The following is a 25,662-nucleotide window of genomic DNA, read 5'->3' on the forward strand; positions in this document are numbered from 1 at the left end:
GGTTATTACATGACCAAAATAATGAGGATGAATAAGGAAGGCTCGAGATCAATCTCATGTCCATATCATACACCGTTCCCATGCAAGCCCTGGTATCTCTGCTGATATCTCGTCATTGTATTGTACAAGGGTGATGCCTGAGCGATTTCTCATACAAAAACGCCGAAAAAAAAAAGTTATGCTCAAGGCGCTGCTGCTGCCAAGCCCCTAAGTGACAATCTTGAGGCCCATTTGTCGTCCATAGTCGATGGCATCACGAGACACACCGTCACATCCTTTAATGATTAAACAGTCGAGCTTCTCAACCACTGATTCTTCGGTCCGGGCATCCGCAAACATGCGAATGGTACAACCGGTAATTCTCGTCTGCGACAAGTCAAGGACTTTCAGATTTGGCAATACTGCCGAAAGATTTCCGACGCCCCAGTCGTCCATACCAGCCATACAGGCGACTCCCACATCAGTTAATTCTTTCAATTCCGGATTCGCTCCGTCGGAATCGTTAAGGATATTAATGAAGTCTTCGCTGTTGATGTTGTGGCAAAAGTTCACGTGAAGGGTTCGGAGGGGAGCCTTGGAATGGAGTAGGAATAGGGACAGCGTGGAGTGGTTGACCCATGGTGTGTCGTTGAATACAAGTGTCTTCAAGTTTGGAAGTTCATTCTCTCCCGGTGTCAACATATTTCCGCCAAGATGAGGGGCCTCGACGGACCCGGAAAACAAACGAAGAGACTCAAGGCTGGCTGGAAGGATTGAATAGAAATTGTGTTGGACAGCCGCGCCCCGAAGATCTAGTATGCGGAGCGGCGGAAGATGTTGCTCCTCTTGCACCGGATCAAACCGGTATGATTGTGCACGCGCGGGATCCCAGACCAGCCCCAACTCCTCTAAGTTGGGATACGCGGACTGAGTTGTTTTAGCAGAAGGCCTAGATATCAAATCCAGAGAAAGCTTACCGATCCCAGCCCCGGAAGTACATCCGGGAAGCTCAAGCCCTGAGGATTTTCTTGTGAAGACGCAATAGTAAGACTCTTCATATTTGGGAGATGCTGAGGCCATGGTCGGGGTCCTCTGGTAGGATTATCCCAAACACGGAGAAAAGAAGCTTTCTCGAGTTTCGAGAGGGTAGATAAAATACTTCCAACACAAGCATGTGAAAGGCTGATGTCTGATCCACAAACGATACTCTTCAGATGTCGAAAATCTTTGATTTTCAGGTAGAACTCTTTGGGCTGGTTATGGGGAACCATCAACTCCAAATGCTCAAGATGAGGGCATCTGCTTAACATGTCAAGCACCTTAGGCGTAGTAGAGGGCACAAGATTTGAAATAGTGGCACGGGTCAGTTGTGCTCGGGATCGATGGATGTAGTTTCGGACAGATGTCCAAGGTACACGAGATCTAGCTCCGGTGAGGTCAACATGCATCCAGAGGCTAGAAAGTCCGCCTAGGAATCGGTTCCATCCTTTACAGACACGTAGGATTGCCCTATGTGATGTCATGAGCTAGTTAATTTCAGACGTGAGGATTGGACTCTTACACGATCTGCTTGAAGGATAAGCGCCGAAGCGTGAGTTCTGCGACCTCTAGTGGCAGAACCGTAAATGGGTCGCGCCTGTTGCCTCCTGCCAGCTTATCCTGCAGTTTCTTGAGTAACTGCGTAAGGACCTGGATATGGTTAGTATGAGAAAAGGAAGAAGAGTAAGAGATAGTAGGGAGAGACGAGGTCCGATTTTGCGGCTTGAGTGAACAGAAGGAAAAAAGAAGCAAAGAAAGAAGGACATACATTGCGGCCTGGGTGATCGGCTGGAACTTTCTGGAGAGCATATTCGTAGATGTCTCGGGCCTTGTCAAAGTTCCCATCTAGACACAGGACCTTGGCCAAGCGCAGGTATCCCTATTTCCAATGTCAGCCGTAAATGCACAACTGGGAAGAAACATTTAGGTGGATACATACACGGTCGTCATTGGGTGCAAGCTTGACCATAGCTCTGGCATCAGCGCGGGCCGGGCTGTACTGTTTCAACTTGCAATATGTGGCGGCGCGGTTATCTAGAATGCCAGTGTCCTCATTATTCACCGCCAATGCCTAGACGCACAGATGATTAGTATAAGTCGACACGGAACAAGCAAAGTAGGGCGTACCTGGGTGAAGGACTCAATAGCGCCTTGGAGATCGCCAAATTTGTAGGCATTTTGGCCTGCTTGCTGAAGAGCAGCGGCTTTCTCTATGTCAACTTTCTTCCTGGATGTTACTCCGTGTACTATACGCGTACCTGATCTTGAAGCCATGTTGAAGACAGATGCAAAGGCGGTTGGTGAGAATCAAGTAGTGGGGCAGGAACGAGTGTTTAACGCCACGCAAGGGACAAATCGGATAAGGGGATTGGGTGATAGCTTATACCCACGCATTCTGTAAATGCCAACGAACTATGCTACCTTCAGGAATCATTCAATTGCTTCTAGGTAGCAGGTTTGGCACTTTTTGCTTTTGACAAATGGGGTATGTTAATGTGAATATCTCTCAATAGGAAGACTCGACGCAATTCCGCAAATAAAGTGGGCAGAATCACACCTCCCTCACCGCCTAAAGAACTGCTCACTTGGCACAAAAGGTTCCCCGTACTTGCCGTGTTTACTTTCTTCCCCATTCGGTATTCGGGGTCATCTGCATCGACAATAGAAGCGATCGCTGCCATGGAGTCGCATAACCTGCAGGCAGCTTCGACCTATGTCAACAATATTTTGCTGGCAAGAGGCTTGCTGAAAGGTGGTCGCGCTATCGATTTTGCTGCCCCGGAAAATGAAGATGGAGGGATAGACGGCACCATGGCTCGTGTGATCAACTTGGTCAACGACTTAGTGTTGAGACGAGATGTGCGTCTCCTGCACTGTGATATGACTCGGCCAGCGACTGACAAATTTTAGCGCGAGTCCGAACACCGCGAGAGCTTATCTACCACTATTCGCTCGCTACAAGCCAGCGAGGCGGAGCAGACCACGGAGATTGTATGTCATCACCTTGCTTACGCCGCACAGCGCGCTAATCTTGATACCTCGTGCAGGGAAAACTGAAGACAAAGACGTCCGAGTTGACCCGCTCGCTGGCTCTGGCAGAGGCGCAGGAGCGCACGCTCAAGTCCAACATTTCCAGCGCCGAAGCAAACGCCCGAAATTTCAAAGAACAAGTCCAACGCATGAAGAGCACCGTCCAACAAGTCCGAGCACAATGCGCCAACGACATTCGCAAGCGGGATCTGGAAATGCAGAAGCTCAAATCGCATTTGGCTGAGAGACAACGAGGCAAGCGCGAGGGTCTGAGTGTGACTACTATTAACATCAACCCTGCCTCAGACCGATCACGTCTTCTGGCTAGCGGTGGAGAAAGAGTAAATGACCCTGGATATAGCTTGAAGCAGGAAACCACCGAATTCTTGACCGAGTTATGTCAGCATCTCAGTGATGAGAATGATACCCTGATCGAGCTTGCGCGGGATACTGTCCAAACTTTGAAGGATCTACAAGGCTTGACGCAGGCTGACAATGGGACTGGCGAGAATGAGCAACCGAGCATGGCTATGAGCGTAGGTGCTCATAAGCCTTCAGGGCCGGTTACTTCACTTCCAACCTCGTGTGAAGAACTATCCGTTCAAATGGAAGCAGTGCTAGAGCATCTACGAACACTACTTACCAATCCTTCATTCGTGCCTCTAGAGGAGGTTGAGGTGAGAGACGAGGAGATCAAAAGGCTGCGTGAAGGCTGGGTGAAGATGGAATCCCGGTGGAAGCAGGCAGTTACCATGATGAGTGGGTGGCAGCGCCGTCTTGCAGTTGGAGGAGATTCTATTCAAGCGGATGAATTGAAGCGCGGAATGAATCTCGATCTCAGCATTAACTCGACCGAAGACACAAGCATGCAAAGCGTGCCTGAGTCCAATCCCATCCCGACAATCCTGGAGGACCAAGATGAGGAGGAAGACATGAGCAAACGAGAGGAGAAATCACCAGACCCCGAGATGCTCAATCCTCCGAAGATGAGGTCCAAGATTCGCAAAGTACCTGAGCGACCCGATCGCGTCCTGAGGGAACGCAGTGAAAACACCATGACAAAGCGTCCCCGGAAGGTCTCATTCACGCCAGGCTTACAAGCCTCACCATGTGTGGACGCTACCGACGACGATACCCTCAAGATTAAGGCCTACAAAACCGAGACTGTGACCCGCAGGCCGCCCAGGCGAAAGACCGAAACAAAGGAACCCCATCAGGTATGCAACGAGTATTTTCCAATTTTCCCAGGAAATTTCACCAGAGATTCCCAGGAGATTCCCAATGAGACCCCGAGGACTAATTCGCCATGCAGCCCAAACCCAACGAGTCCCTAAGCGTACACCAAAAACTGGCTGCCGTCGAAGATGAGGCCCGCGCCGCTCAAAGTGAGCAAAAGGAGCGCGAATCACGAAAGAGAAGCCGACCCGAGAAGGCTTCTAGGCCAGCAAGCCGGCGTCGGAGTACTCTCACCGCTGATGAACTCGACGATCTGATGGGTGTGGCCCGGTGAAAGATCAATTGATACCCCCCGCTAGTCTGTACTGTACATACTTTCAGCGAATGCATGTAAATATGGAGTCACTTTTGCAAAATCGCGTACGATTGACATGAATCTAATAATGTATTACTATTTCGGAGTCAAAAAACGGACCTCGGTAACTTTGCCTTCGGCTTCTCCGCATCATATGCCGAGCTTGCAAGCTTAGTTGCTTTCGCGCACGCGCATTTACCTTAAATATACCTTAAAGCGTTATTCTGAGGTCTCTAATTTCACTTACCGCAGGAACGCACGGAAACGTTTCCAATTACCCAATTCCAAATTCTATGCCTCAGCACAACACCTACCTCGGGATATCTCCACAGCGCAAGCACTATCACCAAACTATGTCCTCTCCCACAGGACAGGACACCTTCAAAGGCTGGGTCGCCCATGACGCCAAAACCCCCCTAAGATACACAAGCTACACCCCAAAACCGTTCACGCCCACCGACGTGGAAATCTCCATCTCCCTCTGTGGCATCTGCGGCACCGACATCCACACCCTACGCTCAGGCTGGGGTCCAGCCGACTACCCATGCGTAGTCGGTCATGAGATAATCGGGACAGTAACACGCCTCGGCAGCGCCGTCTCATCCCAGTCCAACCCTAACGGAATCCGCCTCGGAGACCGCGTCGGCGTCGGCGCACAGAGTGACGCCTGTCTACGCGCAGACTGCGAAGCCTGCGCCGACGGCGAGGAAAGCTACTGCACCCGCATGACAGGCACGTATAACGGACGGTACAGCGACAAGTCAAAGTCGCATGGCGGATTTGCTGAGAAGTGGCGTGGTCCTGCGCATTTCGTATTCCGGATTCCGGATTCACTGCCCTCGGCTGAGGCGGCGCCGTTGCTGTGTGCGGGTGTTACTGTTTTTGCGCCGATGAGGAAGTATGGGGTTGGGCCTGGGAAGACGGTGGGGATTGTTGGGGTTGGGGGGTTGGGACATTTGGGGATTTTGTTTGCTAGGGCGCTTGGGGCGGATCGTGTTGTTGCTATTTCGCGCTCGTCTGGGAAGAAGGCGGATGCCGTTGGTGGGCTTGGGGCGGATGGGTTTATTGCTACGGGTGAGGAGAAGGGGTGGGCGAAGAAATACTCGCGCTCGCTTGATGTTATCTTGTGTACGGTTTCGGCACATGATATGCCCTTCGCGCAGTATTTGAGACTGCTTAAGCGGGATGGGACTTTTGTGCAGGTTGGGGCGCCGGAGGATGCGTTGCCGCCGCTTATGGCTTGGAGTCTTATTCAGAAGGGTGTTAAAGTCACTGGGTCAAATATTGGTTCCCCGGGTGATATTCGGGCTATGTTGGCTCTGGCTGCGGAGAAGAGGGTCTTGCCTTGGATTCAGAAGAGGGATATGGTGGATGTTAACCAGGCGCTAGTTGATATGCATGAGGGGAAGGCGAGATATCGGTATGTACTGCGAAATGTGAACGAGCAGGCGAAGTTGTAGGATTGGGCATATAAAAAAAGATCTTCCCCCTTTTACAACATGCTCCGTATGATCTATATCCACTTTGAACGTTTACCTCCGGGTATCCACTTGATAAAAAAATTTAAGAATTAGGCTTTCGTATCGCGTACCTTATTCCCGATTAGGTCTAGTGGATATCCCCATTCCATATCGGGATAGCAATACGAAAAGTGCTTGTATACGAATTCTCCTTTTCTTGCCTGGCTCCCGTTTTAGATCTAGAGAAAATTCTGAATTAACACATATATAAGAGTGGTCTTTAGTTTAGTTTTCCAAGTTATCAATTCAATCCAACCTGGCCTTGCCTCTTATTACTCAAACTATATTCAAGATGTCTTCTTCCCACCCCGGCTGGACCGCCTATGAATACTACCCCTCAATGGGCGCTGCAGTAGTATTCGTAATCTGCTTTGCAATTGTCACTTTAATGCACACATATCATCTGTTCCGCACGAGAACATGGTTCTTCATCCCGCTCGTGATCGGTGGATACTGTAAGTATCAACTTAGACCCATACCCAAGCAAACTCCAGACTTCTCCAGTACTAATACACTCACAGTTGAGCTAGTTGGATATATCGGCCGTGCCATGTCATCGAAACAATCACCCGATTGGACCATCGGACCTTATGTTATGCAGAGCACGTTGCTGCTTGTTGCCCCGGCGCTGTTCGCAGCCAGTATCTACATGGAACTGGGTCGGATTATTATGATGGTCAAGGGGGAGCAGTTTTCATTGATTCGGGTTGGTTGGACGACCAAGATATTCGTCGCGGGTGATGTGTTGAGTTTCTTGATGCAGGCTTCTGGTATGCTTCCTCCCCTCTCTATCGATTCTTCACAGTCGGTTTAAATCGATTGACTCTTTCGAAACCCAATGCTAATACTCCAACAGGTGCTGGAATCATGGTCACCGGCACAAGCTCCGCCGACCCGTCATCCTCAACAAGCACCGGCCAGAACGTTGTCATCGGCGGCCTCATCGTGCAAATCGTCTTCTTCGGCTTCTTCCTGATTAGTGCGTTCATCTTCCAGCAGCGCATGGGATCTCACTCCGGAGCTCGTGCGGTGGCAGACGAGTACCCATGGCGCAAGCATATGTGGGCGTTGTACTCGTCTAGTATCCTCATTCTCATTCGGTCCATCGTTCGTGTTGTCGAGTACGTCCAGGGCCCACATGGTTACCTCATGGAGCACGAGGTTTTCATTTATGTCTTTGATGGATTGTTGATGTTTGCCATGATGGTCATTTTCGTGATCATTCACCCTAGTGAGGTGAACTATCTTCTTGGGAGGGGAAGAGTCGTAACGGCTATGGGTGGCTTGAAGGTCATGGAGGGCTCGAGCGCGGTCTAGCGAGTTATGACGGGGATTTGTTGCGATAATTGTGGAAATATAGCGGTGGAGATTCGAATTGTTTTCTTTTTATTTGGTAGAATTTCTTCTGTGGTTTCGGCGCTTTGGACTTGGGTATATGAATGAATATGAACATGTTAAAAAGATTTCAATGGTCAACCTGTTCCAGAAAGTTAACGCCGAGAATCTCTTTCATGGCCCACTCGATCAGTGGCCTCCACTGGTCGTCCAGAATTGCCCACACGGCCTTGGAGACCCTGACACACCACTCGCCAAAGCACCAGCCATCCTTCGAATAGTGCAAAAGCACGCCATACTGCGCCAACAGAACCAGTGCGAAGGGGTCTCTTTCAAGCAGCAACTCCATAAACCGAGGATGCAAGCGGATCGCCCATCTCCCCACAATCGTAGTCGACCTCATCCCGCTGTAGCACCAACTGAGCATTTCCTCCAGATTGGAAATGGACCCTTCGTAAACCTGCAGTGCATGGTTCGGATCCCGCGCCCCGCACGCTTCGTTCGCCTCACGCAGTTGTTGGAGCATAGCACTCGCATCGTCAGGGATCGGGCCCTGAACCTCCTCAACCTGCAAAATCGGACCGAAAGGAGTGTTCACTAGAAAATTCCAGTCTCGTGGCGCACGAATAACCTGTTGCACTCCACGCGTCAAAACCAGAACCTGGTACAAATCGTCGACGCAGGACCATGGATCCTGCGCGTCCGGCGTATGCGGGAATGCAAACGTGTAGATAACCACAATGCCCGCAAAAGCAAACATCGCCTTGGCATTACTCTCATTCACGTCACCCAGCAGCTCCCGGAACAGCGCCAGCGCTTGATTCTGGTGCGCGACGGCGCGATTGAGATATGACGCTCGGTGGGTCGGCTCCGGCCCTGTTCGAGCGAGATGCAGCGAGGACAGGGCCAAGATGCCGTGCATTAAAAATGGGTGCGAGAGCGCCTCTTCGGGCACAAGGTTGCGCCAGATTGGATCAGTGCGCTCGTTGCGTGACAGTGTCTGGAACGTCGTGTTGCACCACTGCATCATTAGCTCCAGGTCGTTGAGGTTCAGTGCAGGCCCGGCTGAGGTTGCGGCATTTTGGCTGCCCAGCTGGCTTAGGATTCCGAGGGAGTCTGCTGTCCCCGTTCCTGCGGTTGAACTTGAGGGTGAACGAAGTCCCGATGCTGGTTCGCCTGCCTGTCCGCTGTCGGACCCTTCATTTGCCCACAGTAGAGAGGTTGACGACCCGTACTCGCATTCAGAATGGCGGTTGGCACAGTTGGTGCAGAATGGCCGGGCTTCGTCGCACTATGATGGGATGAGTGTGCTACTCTTTTAATTTTTTTCTTCTTCGTTTTCCTTGTTTCGTACCTTCACTCGTCTTCTTTTACATTCTTTGCAGCCGTGGCGAGATTTCCGATGTGGTCGTCGGAGCGCCATAGTCATGTTATTGGATTGCCATAGTTCGGAAGAAGAAAAAACCGGAGGCTCTAGAATTTTTTAGGGCTGTCTTTCCCTCAAGGGCAGGCAACAGGATTCGAGAGAACCTTCCGGGTCCCGTGGACCCCGGGAACCTCCCGAGGTCGACAGTATAGGATTATGTAACAGAACCCTGTCGATCAAACATCGAAAAAGGCTTGTCCAATCTGGAACAGTGTCTTACTTGCACTGCCTCGTTTAGTTTTTTGGACATTTGGAGCGAGCCTTTCGTTTAACCGTTAATCTAGGTACACCAGGTTTACTTGGGACAAAGTACCGTGTATCGTAAAACAAATTTAAGAAATTTAAGAGAACGTGGCACTTGCGCCAAGGGCATAGCTAAAATAACACTAAATAAACCGTACGTCTCACCCTTCATGTTTCTCGTGGCCTCATCATTGCGCGGTATACAGAAACGCCATCGGTGAAACCCAAGTCTTGGCCTAACAAACTCCTCCCCCTCCCCCTGCTCCCCCACCCCGACCTGCAGAAGCACGCTTCTCAACCAGGGCAATTGCCGAGATTAGTACCATAAGGGAGAACCGCGGCCCCAGACTTGAGTATATATCCAAGTAACCGGTTGTTTTTGAGAAGGTGCCGCCGGAGGAAAAGACCGCTACGACAGTCTGGCTGGTCTCCTCGACTAGTTTACTGTTTTCAGAACCACTGCCAAGCGAGTGGGTTCGTTTCCAGGTGAAAGTCTGCTTGGTGCCGTCGTCCAGTTGCATGCGAAACCAATATGTGCGCTTCGTAAAGCCTTTATTGTGTAGGTATTCCCAATCCATCCTGTTGGACCGTTCTGGGTCTGCTAGACCGATCTCGCAGTCTGAGGAGAAGTGCCGGAACTTACACACTCCCGCAATGGGCCCGTTAGAGTCGGGGCTGCGGTGGAAAGTAAGATCCGGCTTTCCTGGTGTGAAGGAGGAGGTGGCCACATGGAAGAGGTGTGTTTTGTTTGTTGTGCTGACATCGTAGTTGTGGCGCCAGAAGCTGTGGGTGATGACATACTGGGCGGCTGGATTCATAATGGATGTGGTGAATTGATAATAGTATAATCCAGTGTAGATTTGGGATTATTTCCCTTGAACTCGGACCAGTGAGTTCATTATATATCTTAGTTCTCAGATCCATTAGAGAGAGGCTCAGCCCTGTTCAAACAAGATAATTGGGAACCATTTGCAAGGCTGAGCTCACTAAGTGTGCCCTTCAAGCCTCCAGGCGATCAGGTGCATTATCATCGGGTTTGGCCCCCAACCGCTGAGCCCTCCAGGGCTGTCAGGCGATGCTGGCAGTGCAGGGCTACGAGCCAATCAAGTTGTGGCCCCTAAATTGCGCCACGTGATGTTATCCCGTATTTGGCCTGATCTTCAAGGCTCCAATAAAGCTAGTCTGAGTAAGCAATTGCACGTGACTGATAGTGAAGTAACATCACATGATCTGGTTAATGATGCCTGATTGCCTGATAATTTCCGCCGTCGCGTCGAAGCGGAAAGTGAAGGGCAAGAAAAACAAGCAAATCTGGAGAAGAGGACGCTTCTCCGACAAACAATCAACTGCATCGACCTTCTTCGCTGCTCGGAGAATTACTCTTTATCGATTGAGATTGTCGTTTGTTCCATCTAACAGTTCTTAGAGCTGTTGCGGCCCAAAACTTGCATCCTCTGATGCCATCAAGCCGTCTCTTCTCATTCTAATCAACCCACCCACGATGTCGTTCCAAGTACCCTACGAGTCCAGTTCCCCTGAGACACCGGAGAAAGACCGCTCACGCAGCCTCTGGAGCAATATCTCGACAACTCCTGCTGGCCCGCCACCATCCACTGCTGGCTCATTCATACCGCATTCTACATCCAACATCAACGGTGGCTCGCGCATCAACTCCTTCTCCAGAAACGATAGCGCATTCTCTACAAACCATAATTCCTTTTCAAGAAATGACTTCTCCAACTCTGTCTTTACCAAGTCCGGTAACATCAACACAAATGACAGCATCTTCGGCTCTTCCTTTGGATCGACGGATTATGCCATGCCCAAGCAGACTAAAGCCCCTTCCGCTAAGCTCACAGGAAACTCCAGTCTCCGTTTCGGTGTGCCGAACGGAGGCGGATTTGAAGATTCGATGAATTTCGGACAGTCTAATGGGTTTGCCTCATCTCAACTGAGTGACTTTAACGAAGAGCAAGAAGACCAGATGGAACCGGAGGAAGAAGAAGTCGAAGAGGAGGAGGAAGCTGAAGAAGAATTGGACCTAAGCACCCAGGACCGGTCAAAGAACTTCAACTTCTTAGACTCGACTTTCGGAAACCCCTTCGAATCCCAGCCCTCCATGGGTGCACAGCGCAAACCGATCTATTCGAATCCAAGCGATGCTAAGCGACCGAAGCTTGACGAAAATTGGGCGCATCAGTCGCCTATCCGCAACACCAACTTGGCCCCCAAAAAGCCGTCCGGGATGCCATCTATTCTTCACAACCTTGCTGCCAGATCCCGCATTGCCCTTGTTAAAGAGCCAAGTGAGATGATTCTCAAAACGGAGGATGCCCTGGGAAGACTCTCAGACGAGCTCAAAGCCGCGGAATTCAAACATGTCGATTTCGATGCTGTACTGGCCAATGTATCAAAGCAATTGGCGGACAGTTGGCAGGCTTGCGCCGATGAAAGCGGGATTGACCGACCCTACGGCGTCCATTCTGGTATTGGGCCCGGGGAGCAGGCTCCCGATCTCGCGAAAGCTACCTTCTTGGCTTCGTTGCTACTCCAAATCCACCACCCTTCTCGTGAAGCACCTTCGACTGCCAACATCAACCCCATGCGCACCGGCGCTGCCGGTATGGTGAAAGCCATGACGAGACTCCCCGTTCCTAAACCTCTGCCACAGGTTTTGCTTGACTGGCTTAGTGAAAACCACGCATCGCAGACCAAGGATCTCCAAGCATTGAAATATGTGGAACCGAACCCGACCGCATCCTCCAACTTCTGGGATATTATCATTGCTTCCGTGCTGCGTGGTCGCCTGGCCGATGCCGCGGATGTTCTTCGTTCCGGAGACTTCAACTACGCCCGGTCAGCATTGGAGGATGGACTCCCACAGCCTGGCTACCGCGGCGCACAGCTGCAAAATATCCAACGATGCGTCAACAAGGCTCTTCAGATCCTTGAATCATGCCCCGGAACCCAATCTGAAGACTGGGAGGTCACCGGTCTTGATTGGTCTCAGTACCGGAAACGGGTCCTTTCAGCTGTCACTGATCTGGAGGAATTCGCCGAGGGAGAGGAGCGAGATGAATCGATTGTGCCGGTTCCAGAGAATCGCTTCCAGGCCATCAACTTTGGTTTGCCCACTTTTAACCCAAGTAACGCCAACAAGAACCCAATCTCATTCGCTCAATCGGCTCGTATGGCAGAGAGCCGTGTTCCATGGTCAATTTATCAGAGCTTGAGATCTATCTACCGAATTATTCTGGGCGACCCGTCTGCCATCAAGAGCAAGTCTCAAGACTGGGTGGAGGCGACCATTGCTTTGACAGCATGGTGGGATGGTGAGGATGACACCGGTTCCACTATGGACTTTGGTGCTACCTCATCCAGCGACAACTTCCAAAATTTCTTGCGCTCGCGCGGCCCAAACAAACGCGCTCGTGCTGTTGATCGCAACATGCGTGGCGCCTACCTCGACCGTCTCGAACTAGCTCTCAGCCATACTACCAGCGATGGGACCGACAACGCTGATTTCCGACCCAATACGCTCAGCAGCATGGAGGTCGGTCTTGCATCTGTCTTTGAAGGCAACGTGCAGGGTGTGTTGGAGTTGATACAGTCATGGTCACTTTGCGTAGCTGCCGCTGTGGCAGAAGTTGCCAGCCTAGGAGGCTGGTTTGAGTCCGGAAGCAGCCCAAAGACGCTCCCTGGCCTGTCTGAGAATGATCTTATGGTTCTTTCGTACGGGCAGGATAAAAAGTCCCCGGCCCGCCATTTGCACAAGGACGATATTCTCCGCAGTTACGCATTTGGACTGTATGACCGACCCGTTATCAAGAACGAGCACAGTTCCCGTGAAGGCTGGGAGCTGGCTATTGAGGTATTGAGCCGCTTTGACGATGCGACCCAGATGAAGAAGGCCGTGTCCGAGATCGTGGATAAGCTCCCTTTGGAAAGCTCTGATCAGTTGGACAAACTAGTGGTTCTCTGCTCGGAACTTGAGCTTGAGGATCAAGGGCGTCGGGTATCTGAGGTGAGTGGTAGAAAGGAACTGCTTTTGACTATCTGATCATATGCTAACTTTACCGACAGCGATTCGGCGACATGTTGACCTCGAAATCCGAAAACTTCGGTCTGGCGCTCGTCTGCTATGCCCGTGCCCAGAGCCGACGCAAGGTCAAGTCAGTTGTCGACCTTTTGATTTCTTACAGCTTGGTTCAGTCACGCGCATACCCTGCGACGGCCGATCTCGATGAGCAACTGCGCTCTTTGATGAAGGAACCCAAAGCATGCCTGTCATCCATCGCACAGGTCGACGAAGAAGCCGCTCGGATTCTCCAGTTCTATCTCAGTGGTTACGCGACGCTGCGTCGGTTCTATGAGATTCGCGACGAGGAATTCGAACTACAAGAGGGCCAGCGACCACGCTACAAGCCGTTGGCTCGACGACGTGCCGCGGCGCAGGCTCTCGCGGCTGTTATTGGGAGTGCGGCGGATAATATTTATGGAGGTCTCTATGACCCGGACCGTGATTCCGCTGTGCAGGTGGATGGACTACTGGCTCTGCTGGGTGAAGCCTGTGCGTTTGTGAACCGTGAGTATCCCAATCTAACCACGTCAACACTTTTCTCCGATACTAACTTTGAACTAGAACCCACTGCAGTCCTATCTGTGTCCCAACAGTTCACCATCCTGTCTGCAATTGAGGACCTGCAAACCGTCACGCCCCGTGTGTACGCCCAGTGCGAGGAATGTTTCCGCTCTACCCTACTCGAATACCAATCATCAACTCGCGGAGGATCAGATGGCCCGCCGTCCCCCCGCGCGCTATTGAAGAAATCCGTGTCGAACTTTTCCGCCTCCAGCTTCGCCTTCATCGGCAACGACATGCTCGAGTCAGCACGCGCACGCTCCGGTTCAGGATCTGGCCCTACCTCTGTAGGCAGCTCAGGCGTCCTAGTGCCCACGCCAGGTGACAAAGCCCGTGCCGACCGGGGATGGGATTGGCGGGCCGGGCTTCCCGAGACCGCCAAGGGCGAGGATATCCTCCAAATGCTTCGACTGGGATTAGCTCGCGGGTTGAGTCATGGCGCGATGGGATCAATCTGAAATTACGGAGTTAGAGTACGAGGGAGGCCTAGTTTTGAAAATGGTGTTTAATCCGGGAAATGAAGTTAGCTTAGCCTTGCACACACATATCTGCTTGTTCAGGACCCTTTGCCTTTATGACAGGCGCTGTACGATATCAGACTTACTACGCTACTTAATCTTTTTAGAGCCAGTATCGAGGTTTTCTGCATATACTGTCGAGTGTATCTGTATCTGTCCACGGGTAGTAGTTATGACTTGTTATCCCTGCCTCCAACCCAAAACGGCAATAATCCCAGTGGGCTCGAGCCCTCAGCCCTACGGCTCTGACGGATATCCCAGGTATCCTGCCAGGGAAAAACATAGCGATTTAGCGTCAAATTAAACAAAAAGGAAAAACCGGTTCTCGCAGGGTCCCTAGGCAACTCTGTTAGTATTAGCGTCAGCAGCTGAATTCGGGCGCCTAATCCGCTCCACATCAACCCGACACAAAATGTCACCGCTTGAATTTGACAGATTCCAACAGAAAATATAACATTTTCTATGGACATGTAGTCATTGATATGCGGTGAACAACAGATCACAGCCCTATATCCATTGAGCCGCAGTCCCGAGGAAGTGACAGGGCTGTGTTAAAGAGGCTCTGACTCAAAAACGCCCGGATATCCACCTGGGCACTTGGGAGTCACGATCGACATCGTCCAACCAGTCATATGGCGATCCGTTATTCCCAAATTCGGTATTAATCCTATCTGTGGAATATTCTGGCGCTGCACAGGCTGTGGCTCACCGGCCGGACTGGATGGGCTTCATACGTTCACCGTCTTTGCTTCCTCACTTTATTGCAGATCATTTTGCAGTCACTGTTCGTGTCATGGTGAGAGTTTGTAGTCAGAGTGCACATTCCAGCTGAGGATGGGACTGGACTGGTCTTTTCACTGTGTATCACCCCCCACTATCCTACATAGCCAGTGCATACAGCATAGAGGGGTAAATGGATACTTTGCTAGGCTCGACCCATGCAGATTCATGGAGATCCACGAAGATACCCAGTACCGATTGACACGGTGGGGTAAGCTGGAATCAAATGGAGTAACTATTCACAGTATTCACACTCTTCACACTAATTTCTCTTCAGGCTTGTTAACTGGGCGCGCCCCGTTTGGTTTCTGCCTGGGGCTACAACCCATAGGGCTGATGGATCTACCGTTCGATTATAATAATTATTATATTCTACTTTTTATATTCTACCCTGGTATTGTATTCCAGAAATATGCATATATCGGTTCGATAATCGCATATATAACCCACACTCCCTCTATAACCCCCTCTGGCAACCCAGTCACTCCCTCTAATTCCATTTCGGGTCATTCTTTCGTGAGATAGCGTTTCTTTCTATACTCCGTTCTATTACTATTCTCTACTTCTACTTCTACTTCTTCTCCTTCTACTCATTCAATCGGCTGGATCGCTTTCTCTTCGAATCTCGAATAACCCAAACTATCCTTCAACCACCACCAATTCATTACCCAAACCTAATACCGTACGCAAAATGTGCTACAAAGTCGTCGAACGCTACTCCGTCTGCAAATGTCTCTACTTCGAACACTCGATCGACCCATGCTCTGCCTATGGACAGCGCGGCCATACAGTACAGGAAAAGACCGTCCTGGTTGGGTATGCCTGTGACAGGCATTCGGGACGCGGGATATATGCTGCTTCGCCTGGTGCGAGGCAGTGGTCTGATTCTGGGTATGGGAGTCTGGATTTGAGTGGGAGTGAGGATGAATGTGAATGTGAGGGTGAGAATCGGTATATGGCTGTGCCATTATGATTTCGGAGGTGATTTTGCATGTGTTGTTTCGGTTTGTTCTTTTTGTCTTGTTGAATCTGTGCGTGTGTGTGGAATAGGTTCTTCGGCATGTTGTCAACACTGGTGTTGGGAATTCCCGCCGGAGAGTTGGTGGGTTCTTTTTGCACTTTCTCTGCACTTGGCTTTTGAGTCTTTGCAGTGCTGTGGTTGTTGCTCCTAGAGAGTGGACTGCTTTGTCGAATATGGATTGATTCCACACTCCGAATTTTATTCAACCCGGTGTTGGGTACCGCAAAGTCCTGGAACAGAGAGTGCAGGGTGAAGGTGCAAACGAGGATATGTGTGAGATGATGTGGTATGTGAGACTATGCGGTACGGATGATGGGCGGATGCAGGACCATGAGGTTGAAGATCTAATGCATTGTGGGCGTTTCTTTTGTCATTGAATGTGTCTGTCGCTATATGTCCTGCGTTCCTAATTTGGATGAGACGAGGACTGGTTCCTTGTAACAAGCAATAGTAATCCATTGCATTCTTTCGGTGATCTATGGACAAACCACAAAACCTGTCTGAGCAGTTGAAGGAAAGCAAAGCTATATTAAATGTAACGACACCCCCGAGCCGCGATGGTTTTATCGAGGGTAAGCCAATGGTTGCCTAGTATAACCTTGGGAACACTTCTCGTTATGTAGGTATGGGGAATAGTCAAATCTCAATTGAACCTATACATCAGTGCATATATTCTAGCACATCAATTAAACAAAGTTGGCTTGCCCTAGCAAGATCATATCGAGTAGATAACAAGGGGTGGAGCTTGATATAGGTGTACTACTGAACGTGTGGATGTTGAACTACACACCTTCACGAGGGAGCACTCTAGCTATGTGCCAATATACGCTACATTGCATAGTCTACTGTCACATAAACTACATGCTAGATCTTTATTCGGAGTATGTATCAGTTCAATTCGTGCTAAGAGCGAAGTTAACCTCTTCATGAATTCAAGACCGGAGGTCGACAAAGATCTTGGAAATATCCACATTCGCCGGTCGGAATGGATATAAAACCCTCCCCCGACTCATCTTTCTCTTCAAACGTCGTCGTGTGAAACTGACTGATGATAGTCCCCTTGAACGGTGCCGGCGGGTTAGACCACACCTTCTGCACAGCAGGGGAAATACTCTCGATCTGGATACCGCGGAACCCTTCAGCAGCCGAACGTCTCATCATCTCTTCAGCAAGCAGCCTCATAAGCCCACAGCCAGAATAAGAACGGACAGTGTTGGTCGCGTTGCGCATCAGGACTTGGCCACGCGCAGTGGACTTCCACGAAGTAGGATCGCGCTGGTCACGCTCCTCGAGGGCGTGGTAAACCGTTTCAAACAAGGGCAGTTTTGCTATCAGAGGTTTGATCTGAGCCATGTCCAACTCGTCGATGCCATCGTAGGCCATGGCAATTGAGACTAGGGGGAAATCCATCTGTTCTGCGAGGTCGCTTTCGGTGGCATTCTCATCTTCCAGATTCCAGTATAGCTTGCCCCCAGTGGCTGCAGATTCGGGGCGTTTGTATTGGTATTCCTTGTCGAAGATACCAAGGGACTTCCCGGAATCGATCTGGTGTTTCATTAAATAGTGCGAAGCCTGGAATGTCTGGTAGGCGCGCTGGGTTTTGTTCTCGGGATAAACGACCGGCCAGAGTGGGGAGTGGAATAAATTCGTATGAATGCAAATTGCGCGGGCCCATTCTTCATGTTCTGGTCCGAGAACGCGGATCTCGTACTTTGGCGGGAGGGATGTCATTCTGGTTTAGGAAGTTGAGAATACATTAAATGAGGGGCGCGACAAGACTATTAATACTCGAGTGCCCGGCTGCAATTCTTGCAATCCTTAGTGCTTTCTAGTGCTTAGCTGCAGTGTAACCGTTTCCTTTCCGGAGCTGACTAGCTAGGCAGCTATCCGACATGGGGGTATTACGTGTCTGAGATAGAAAAGGGTGACTCACTCCCTCGTATATATTACCTAGACCCTAGAGGCCCCTGTTCTTATCAGGCATCATATGATCCATCATGCCATCAAGATGGCCGAATTCTAGAGAGCCGACGATATTCACAGTTTACTAACTACTAGCAATGATACTCTGATGAGACGTTGACTAGATAGTTTGTCTGTGACGCATTGAAATAGGAGATTGGAGCGTTTCGAACGAGCTAAGATTTCGTAAACTTCGACTCTTTCATCCGCTAGTACACTTCTCGATGTGAAATAGGAACTAAGGTGACTATAGGATGACTATGGTTGCGCCTCGAAGACATTAAATTTTCTGGGGTACTTTGTCCTGTAGGTGCTAAAGAGGAAACTAAGCTTAACTATAAACTTGTCAATTGACTAGGCATGCATTCGGGAGCAAAGCTAGGATGAATAACCAATCTGCTATTACTACTTACGTAAATATGCTGCGGAGGATAACACTCTGGATCTCAACACCTGGTAATATGACTAGTTATGCAGTGCAATCCATCTCGCATAGTCAAAGGACGAACCCTAGGAAGTGGAACTAGTTCAGACTATAAGAGAAAAATAGAGGGCAATGAACGGTAAAATAATTTATGATAATAAAAGCCAAGGTAAGAACTAAAGACAGGTCCTGATATACGCTCGCAATTTTCCCGATCCTCCGACTAACCCAGCGCCAACCGCACCCCGCTTTACAGCAGCACAAGCATGGGCCTTGGCCTATAGTCCCGAGCAATCGTTCTTTATAGCTGGATTCCATGCATAAGTGTTGACATGCATAGTATGTCTTTATGCCTTTGTCCCTTTGTGCAGACTGAGCTTTTGCTTTGTCAGTTTGATATGTCAGTTTGCCATTTCTTTGTTAGTACAGGCTTCATATACAGCCTGCTTTTCCATAGATTCATAGCATGCATCTTCTTCCCGATTTTCCCTCCATACTAGTTCTCACTAGTAGTCCTCCTTAGTAGCCTCAACAATAAGTCAATCAAGGCAATGCCTTCTGAATCAGCAATAGCTTGTCACCCGATTCCCGCTATCTCTACCTGATCCTAAACGTCGTTTTATCGACCTACGCATGTGATAATCTGAGGTCTCCTAGCCAACCACCTCGACCTCACTTTTCAATACTGCATCCCCCACCACATTCTCATCATGGCCAGCACCCTCAAGACAGCCCCATCACCCCCTCCATTGTCACGCGGTAAGTATTATAAGCTATGTCCTTAGCGCATATACTAACGATTTCCTTATCCGCACGCCGGTACCTAGCCCGAAACGGCAACCATATGATCAATCTTGCCGGCTCTCCCAATGAGCTCATTTGTGCACTGTGGCGCACCTCAAAACACTATAGTAAATGCGATGAAGAGGGCTCTAGTGGCATTGGGCATAAAATGTTGTGGTAGAGACCCTATATGTGGGTCTAGGCCCTCACCCTCTGGTAGTAGATAGTTGTAGTGGGAGCTCGCTTCCTCCCTTCCTAATACAACTCTCTCCTCTCTGCTTCTCTGAACCTACTAGTTGTAGCTTCACCATAAAATCACATGACTAGGTAGTTAATATCACTACATACCTAGTTAGTTACCTACCTAGGTAGGTAGGTAACCTCCCGAGGTCGGGAGAATGCATGGATTAGTCAGGATATCAGTTAGAATAGTTTGCATGGTTTGTATAGACATCCCTTTAATATATTAGGACACTAATGCTCCTTCACACGTCCTCTTCGCAACATGTCTTCGCAACATGTCATCTGTCTTACGGATTCTTTTTTCCCGCACTCTTCATCTGCTCCAAGCGATGTGGTATCCCTTAGATATTGTGTCTGGTTTAATCTTTAAGGCCTTGCGAGGTCGGACACAGCATGCTAGTGACTCTGAAGCGTATGATACGTCTTGTCCACAAATCTCAGCAACTGTAAGTCATAAGGGGTGTCTATTGACTTCGTTGGTTTTAATTGTTGTAGGACGGCTGTAATGAACATACAGATACCATGTCCCATGTTGAAATCATCGAAGTGCGCTCATATTACCCCCGGGGGTCTCGGAGATTATTGGTCGCGGTGGCGAATGTTTCGTCGGAGCCATTGATGAGTTTACCGTCTTGAAATATCCATGTATTCATGGCGAATACGAGAGGATTCGGATGGAGGCCCAGCTTCTTGATGTCCTTGGAAGCCATCCCCGTATTATCGCCTCAAAAGGCCTGACGGAAGATGGTCTCGTCCTACAACGCGCATCAAATGGTTCTATGCATGACTATCTCATATCACAGTCGTTTATACCTCTCGATAGGAAACTACTCTGGTGTAAACAAGCTGCGGAAGCAGTCAGTTATATCCATGGAAAACGTGTCATCCACTGTGACATAAACCTTCGGAATCTCCTACTAGATGGGAATCTCGATATATTACTTGCAGACTTTCAGGGGATGTTGAAGTCCGCCGATGGCGACACTTTATTGGATGGGCTCTCTCGGGAGTGCTCAAAGTCATATCAGCCTCGAGTCCATGGGGATTATGCATGTGTGGCGACCGATCTTTTTGCGCTTGGTTCCGCTATCTACTTTATCATGACTGGACATGAGGTCTTTCCTGAACTTGATAGCTGGGAAGATGATGAAGAGATCTTGTCGCGCTTCCAAAATGGGCTCTTCCCGAACGACAATCATCCTTGCTCTCAAATCACAGAAAAATGTTGGAAGCAGCAGTATCGGCAGGCTGCTGAGATTGTTTCTGATCTATGTTTTATTCTTGAGGCTAGATGCTACCAGGAGGATGAAGGAGGAAGAAAGATGTGATATGAATCTATGGAAAGGAGGCTGTATATGAAGCCTCCGAGAATGGCAAACGCGACAAACCAGACAAATGCTCAGTCCGCACAGAGACAAACGCATACCCTGCACGCATCGCATGTACGCATGTCAACACTTACTCAAGTCACCTAGGCACTCGCTGAAATATATATATTCGGGAATCGATATAGAATATACATCTATATAGTGTTAGTTCGTATTGTTCCTCCTATGCTATATTCCATGATATTCTTATCCTACCGAATTGAATACCAATATAAGGCAAATAGTTGATCTGTTTTAACGAAGCCTGTTAGAGCAGCTAAACTGAAGGTTAGAACGTGAGCCGCACTATAAAACACCCACCAAGAGAGCTATAGTGCTAATTGGTCACTGGTGGAGAGCGTGCCCTAATATAGGGTAGCGTTGTTGGGCGTCGTATGAGTCTGGCACCAAGTCCGCATTGGCGAGGCTGTTAGCGGGCTCGCCCAGACCTTTCCAGTCCTACCTATCCTATTATGGATGGGGGCTCCACCGGTACTGCAGGCCACATAGCCATAACTGACCAATTATGGCCGAGTGGATCAATTAGTTACTTAGCTACCTAGGTACCTAGTTTGCATCCGTGGATCCATGGATGGTGCGGTTAGGTAGATGTACTATGATGGTCGTAATATATTGGTAATATTGGCGCAGACCAACCTTGGAAGTCACAGTGGCTGCGATTGGATCTAGACCGATTACACCGGTCGGGTTCGGGGCCGCCCGGGCCGCTGCGCGTGCTTGTCTATACTCTGGACGGAGTATATTAGGCTGGAATAGGAAATAGGGGGTGGTCGGATTACTACTAAGTTAGTACATAGTCTAGCTAAATGCTACCTCAGCCCTAAGCTAGGATTTTAGGGACGGAACCGACGTTACGAGTTTTCCTATCGTACCTGTATATAGCAGTGTGGTTCTGGAACGTGTTCGTGGTATTTTGCTCATCGTGCAGCGGTTAATATTTGGAATGCGCCCCATTGGTTGGCCAGGAACTTCATAAGAATTCACTTTTTGCAAATTAATATTTGGGGATCTCGCGGGTGGATGACGTGCGCGGCGTCGCAGACGAGTGCAATGTGCGGCGAGATGTACAACATACTGCGCCGCGTGTCGGAAGCGCAGAGGGAAGGAAGCGACTGTTCCTGTCTGCACGGCTGTTGTCGCGGGACGGATTTGGGATGGGAGGGGGGGTGTGCTGGGCGCGCCAGGTGAGTTCGTCTTGGTGGGATGTGGAATCGGAAGAGGAGGATTGCATGCCCATTATGTAGATGAGGTCTGTCATTTCGAGACAGAAGGCGTTGATGGAGCCCGAGTCTTGGCGTTCTCTGCGTCTTGGGGCGTAAAATACCTCCGTGTTAATCCTGCCTGGTATGCACTAGTACGTACCGTTCGCAAGAAACATGCGAAAGAAACTACATATGTACCCAGGAGATGCATATCTCCTATGGCCCCAATTTTACAGGCTCCGCGCCTCAGCATGGCTCTGGTTTGCGTCAAAGGTGGGACTTATTTCAATTAAAATCCCACTGGGGTCCAATTTTACCAGCTCGAGCTGCTGCTGCTAGCAGCGTGCGGATGCTTTAATAGTACATGTAGTTCGCACCGGCACATTTCCCATTCTTCCTCCCATCTCTTTCGCCATGTATGCCTCCCCCTTTCACCCCTCATCCACACAATCATTCCCTAAGGAATTCATTTCATCTCCACCTGCAGCCCTCAGTAGCTTCTCTCGTCCAATTACCTCTTGTCTGCCATGTCGCAGTCGCAAGGTCAAATGTGACCGCCGACAACCGCAATGTTTGGTGTGTGAGCGAGGCGAATATGCCTGTTCTTACGTGTTGAAGCCCCAGTCGCCGGGGCTGGCCCCAGAGTCGGGCCGGATCACCAAACTAAGCAGTGCCCCCAAGATCTCTTCATCCACGCTAGCGCGAATCAATCCTGGTCTTCAGCGTCTTGGAGACTTCATGGCACAAGCGAAAGCATATGAGGCACCGGAGCATAGTCCCTCGTCGCTGGACTCATTCACACCTGCACAATCGACACCCGCCCCTCATAATGCGTCACCTCCACGGCCGCGATCGCAAGAAGATGCGCTGATCCTCGATAATGGAGTCCCCCACTTCATCTCCGGCAAACATTGGGCCTGGATGGCTGCAGAGGTGCGCTCCCCGTTGTTTTTGAAGCTTGTGCTTATGCCAAGGCAAAGCGATACTAACTAAGCCTCTGCTCCCTCAGCTCCAAGGCATCCAATCGGTTATTGCAGAATCTCAGAATTCTCCCCCCGAACAGGCGCTCGAAGATGTCATCTGGGACGCGGATTCCCCTATAGCTAATGGTGCTACCTTCTGGCCCGATACACGAGAGGATTGTTATTTGCTCCTGAATGTTTTCCTGGCCAATGTCGACCCGATTCACCGAGTTGTCCATCGGCCGAGTTTGGGCCGTCGGTTTGACACATTTGTTCGCACCCATTACCTTTTAGAGAACGATCACATCCCCATCACGACGGGGACTAGTAGCAATATGATTTTGCACCCGAATAACATGGACCCATTCGAGCCGCTGGCCATGTCCATCTTCTATGCGGCCGTCAACAGTATGAAGGATACCGACTTGGTCAACGCGTTCGGCACTAATAGGTCTCACCTCCTGAATCGATACCGCACGGGAACGGAAGTGCATCTGAAACGGCAGAAATTTATGACCTCAAGGAGCTTTGAGGTTTTGCAGGCATTTGTGATTTTTCTGGTAAGTCTCAGGGAAAGAGGAAGGACAGTCCCTATATTGAGCTAAACAATGTTTATACACTAAAGACCGCGCAATATCGGGAAGATGACCTGGGAAAGGTATGGCCGCTGACTGGACTGGCTATTCGAATGGCGACAGTCCACGGACTCCACCGGGACCCTTTAGCCCTACCGCTGGGCACGATGGATGTTATACAGGTGGAGCTGCGCCGTCGCTTATGGGCGCAAATCTGCTACTTAGACTTTCGCGCAGCGGAGGATCATGGTTTTGCGCCTTCGATTCACGGGTCGGACTTCGATACACGTCGACCTGTCAGCCTAGATGACGTCGATCTGGTCGAAGGGGTGGCGCCCTCGGTTAGACTCTCGGATGTCCCTAAATTCACTGACATGACCATCTATCTCCTTCGGACCACCGCGGTCCAGTACTACGGGCGCATTATTCAGGTGACGCATGCTTCGCGAAAGGGACTACGCACCAACCCCCGCGGGGTGGGCGAGGCCGAAGCATTAACGGAGCTACAAGGCCTGTTCAAGACTGCTGAGACTATCGCCAGCGAGTTTGAGAAGGATCTGGACGATCTCGTTCGATACTGTGATAAGAGGGTGAGTATGCAGTCAATGGCCTTAGACTTGAGAAGCCACTTGAAATCCAAATTCTGGGTCATGTTCTGGATTCAAATCCCCCGACAAGATCGCGAGAAGGTCATCAGTCCCGCTATGAGAAGAAAGTTAGCCCTCCGACCTCCCCCCAAACCAGGGAAAGTAAATATGTTTTTACTGACAGTATCAAACGTCAAGTATATTTGTTGATGCCGCCACAGCCGTCGAGAACTGGTGTACAATCGCCTCCAGCAAGGCCTGTGAACCCTTCCAGTGGCATATCTTCTCCCACGCCGGCTTCTACTTGATTCTCTACGTACTCTCCGAACTCCGCAGTCCCGGCTTCCAATCCCCGGAGTGGGCCGATCTCCGCCAGCGAGGCCTCCAATTAGCGAACGCCATCTACGAGATTCGGGGTCAGCATACCACCGGTGCATGGCCCGCAATTATTTGGTTGGTGAATCGGATTCGATTCCAGCAGGGCCTCGGTTCTGGTATCGCTAGCAACCAGCCAACTGGGACTGGTTTATATGAGAACAATTCTCCCATGTCGAAGGAGTCGTTTCCTGCTGCTCCTCCAGGCTCGGCTGTGACAGGCTTTGAAACGACAGATTTCATGGGTCTGGTGAATCTGGAGGAGTTCGATTTTGAGGACTTCACCAGTTTGGGTCCGATGGGGTGCCATGGGTTGTCACAGTGACTGATTGCTGGGCTTGATGGATCGGCCGATTTAATTACGTTCATGGGGAGCATCCTTTGTGGGATATGGTGGAAGAGTTTCTCATTTCTCTTTCTGGGCGGAGTGTTGGAGAAGGGTGGAGCGCGGATCGATTGAGTGTATAGTTCAGATCGCATCTATAAACCCTGCACTGTCATTTGGACATACGCTAGCGCTATATGCTGATTAAGGGCGGCTCCATGAGTCGAGGTGTAATCTGTGGTATGACCAGTCCCAACCCCTATCGAACATTTGTCGTCAAAGATTAAGTGAATGTTCAAAGCTGAGCCCTGCGTAGAACATATAATGGTGAATTTTTGAATAGCATCATAAATTAGCTGGAATAACTCCGTACAATTAGAATATCGTAGTTCGCTCGTGGATGAGGATCCATACTCTACGCAGTACCCATAAATTGTACCTTGATCGTGATCCATATTCCAAACGAGTAGTAATTTCATCCTGCTTTTTGCGCTGTCACTTCGGATCTGCATTGCTCGTATGAGATAGGGTATGGGTATGGGTCATTTTCAGGTAGATTTAGGTGCCTCGATTATTTCCACAAGGGTAGGTAGCTACCTAACCAAGGTTACTCTGTGTGTTAATCTTGGAATCACCTCAATCTAGTTAGCCTTGGAAGGTTTGCGCTCTCCTAATTTGACCGGACGAGGCGTGGGTCTCGTACGAGGCGGGAGGCCCCACACCCTCGGCCGAGGTGGATCATAATCATATACATTGTACCGTCGATGATTCT

At 49.9% G+C, this 25,662-nt stretch overlaps 12 protein-coding genes across 12 annotated transcripts; 7 read left to right on the top strand and 5 right to left on the bottom strand.

The window, feature by feature from the left end:
• Nucleotides 1–207: 207 nt before the first annotated feature.
• Nucleotides 208–2,292, bottom strand: N7525_007797 (Leucine Rich Repeat domain protein; the record flags this gene model as incomplete). Its single annotated transcript, XM_002568209.1, has 6 exons — nucleotides 208–906; nucleotides 957–1,488; nucleotides 1,541–1,668; nucleotides 1,787–1,897; nucleotides 1,958–2,089; nucleotides 2,146–2,292. 6 exons carry the CDS (start codon nucleotides 2,290–2,292, stop codon nucleotides 208–210), a joined length of 1,749 nt encoding a protein of 582 aa, XP_002568255.1.
• A 405-nt stretch (nucleotides 2,293–2,697) lies between these two features.
• N7525_007798 (uncharacterized protein) lies at nucleotides 2,698–4,558 on the top strand (the record flags this gene model as incomplete). Its single annotated transcript, XM_002568210.2, has 4 exons — nucleotides 2,698–2,877; nucleotides 2,929–3,009; nucleotides 3,066–4,265; nucleotides 4,361–4,558. The coding sequence occupies 4 exons, from the start codon at nucleotides 2,698–2,700 to the stop codon at nucleotides 4,556–4,558; spliced, it is 1,659 nt and encodes a 552-aa protein (XP_002568256.2).
• Nucleotides 4,559–4,932: 374 nt separating this feature from the next.
• Nucleotides 4,933–6,039, top strand: N7525_007799 (NAD(P)-dependent alcohol dehydrogenase; the record flags this gene model as incomplete). Its single annotated transcript, XM_002568211.2, has 1 exon — nucleotides 4,933–6,039. The coding sequence occupies one exon, from the start codon at nucleotides 4,933–4,935 to the stop codon at nucleotides 6,037–6,039; it is 1,107 nt and encodes a 368-aa protein (XP_002568257.2).
• Nucleotides 6,040–6,391: 352 nt separating this feature from the next.
• N7525_007800 (RTA1 domain-containing protein) lies at nucleotides 6,392–7,416 on the top strand (the record flags this gene model as incomplete). Its single annotated transcript, XM_061214205.1, has 3 exons — nucleotides 6,392–6,554; nucleotides 6,621–6,869; nucleotides 6,956–7,416. 3 exons carry the CDS (start codon nucleotides 6,392–6,394, stop codon nucleotides 7,414–7,416), a joined length of 873 nt encoding a protein of 290 aa, XP_061068636.1.
• A 148-nt stretch (nucleotides 7,417–7,564) lies between these two features.
• On the bottom strand, nucleotides 7,565–8,857 carry N7525_007801 (Zn(II)2Cys6 transcription factor domain-containing protein; the record flags this gene model as incomplete). Its single annotated transcript, XM_002568213.2, has 2 exons — nucleotides 7,565–8,725; nucleotides 8,789–8,857. The coding sequence occupies 2 exons, from the start codon at nucleotides 8,855–8,857 to the stop codon at nucleotides 7,565–7,567; spliced, it is 1,230 nt and encodes a 409-aa protein (XP_002568259.2).
• Nucleotides 8,858–9,339: 482 nt separating this feature from the next.
• Nucleotides 9,340–9,921, bottom strand: N7525_007802 (uncharacterized protein; the record flags this gene model as incomplete). Its single annotated transcript, XM_061214206.1, has 1 exon — nucleotides 9,340–9,921. The coding sequence occupies one exon, from the start codon at nucleotides 9,919–9,921 to the stop codon at nucleotides 9,340–9,342; it is 582 nt and encodes a 193-aa protein (XP_061068637.1).
• Nucleotides 9,922–10,604: 683 nt separating this feature from the next.
• Nucleotides 10,605–14,203, top strand: N7525_007803 (putative nuclear pore complex subunit Nup85; the record flags this gene model as incomplete). Its single annotated transcript, XM_002568214.2, has 3 exons — nucleotides 10,605–13,127; nucleotides 13,187–13,688; nucleotides 13,746–14,203. 3 exons carry the CDS (start codon nucleotides 10,605–10,607, stop codon nucleotides 14,201–14,203), a joined length of 3,483 nt encoding a protein of 1,160 aa, XP_002568260.2.
• Nucleotides 14,204–15,734: 1,531 nt separating this feature from the next.
• N7525_007804 (uncharacterized protein) lies at nucleotides 15,735–16,016 on the top strand (the record flags this gene model as incomplete). Its single annotated transcript, XM_002568215.2, has 1 exon — nucleotides 15,735–16,016. One exon carries the CDS (start codon nucleotides 15,735–15,737, stop codon nucleotides 16,014–16,016), a length of 282 nt encoding a protein of 93 aa, XP_002568261.2.
• Nucleotides 16,017–16,988: 972 nt separating this feature from the next.
• On the bottom strand, nucleotides 16,989–17,795 carry N7525_007805 (uncharacterized protein; the record flags this gene model as incomplete). Its single annotated transcript, XM_002568216.2, has 1 exon — nucleotides 16,989–17,795. One exon carries the CDS (start codon nucleotides 17,793–17,795, stop codon nucleotides 16,989–16,991), a length of 807 nt encoding a protein of 268 aa, XP_002568262.2.
• Nucleotides 17,796–19,869: 2,074 nt separating this feature from the next.
• N7525_007806 (uncharacterized protein) lies at nucleotides 19,870–20,804 on the top strand (the record flags this gene model as incomplete). The annotated part of the gene is made up of 2 exons (XM_002568217.2): nucleotides 19,870–19,922; nucleotides 20,024–20,804. 2 exons carry the CDS (start codon nucleotides 19,870–19,872, stop codon nucleotides 20,802–20,804), a joined length of 834 nt encoding a protein of 277 aa, XP_002568263.2.
• A 1,054-nt stretch (nucleotides 20,805–21,858) lies between these two features.
• N7525_007807 (uncharacterized protein) lies at nucleotides 21,859–22,122 on the bottom strand (the record flags this gene model as incomplete). Its single annotated transcript, XM_061214207.1, has 1 exon — nucleotides 21,859–22,122. One exon carries the CDS (start codon nucleotides 22,120–22,122, stop codon nucleotides 21,859–21,861), a length of 264 nt encoding a protein of 87 aa, XP_061068638.1.
• Nucleotides 22,123–22,480: 358 nt separating this feature from the next.
• Nucleotides 22,481–24,890, top strand: hasF (Zn(II)2Cys6 domain-containing transcription factor hasF; the record flags this gene model as incomplete). The annotated part of the gene is made up of 4 exons (XM_061214208.1): nucleotides 22,481–22,999; nucleotides 23,076–23,588; nucleotides 23,654–24,318; nucleotides 24,389–24,890. 4 exons carry the CDS (start codon nucleotides 22,481–22,483, stop codon nucleotides 24,888–24,890), a joined length of 2,199 nt encoding a protein of 732 aa, XP_061068639.1.
• Nucleotides 24,891–25,662: the final 772 nt, after the last annotated feature.

This window comes from Penicillium rubens (assembly GCF_028828025.1).
Source record: "Penicillium rubens strain IBT 27055 chromosome Unknown utg000003l_segment0_segment0, whole genome shotgun sequence".
NCBI classification, from domain to species: domain Eukaryota; kingdom Fungi; phylum Ascomycota; class Eurotiomycetes; order Eurotiales; family Aspergillaceae; genus Penicillium; species Penicillium rubens.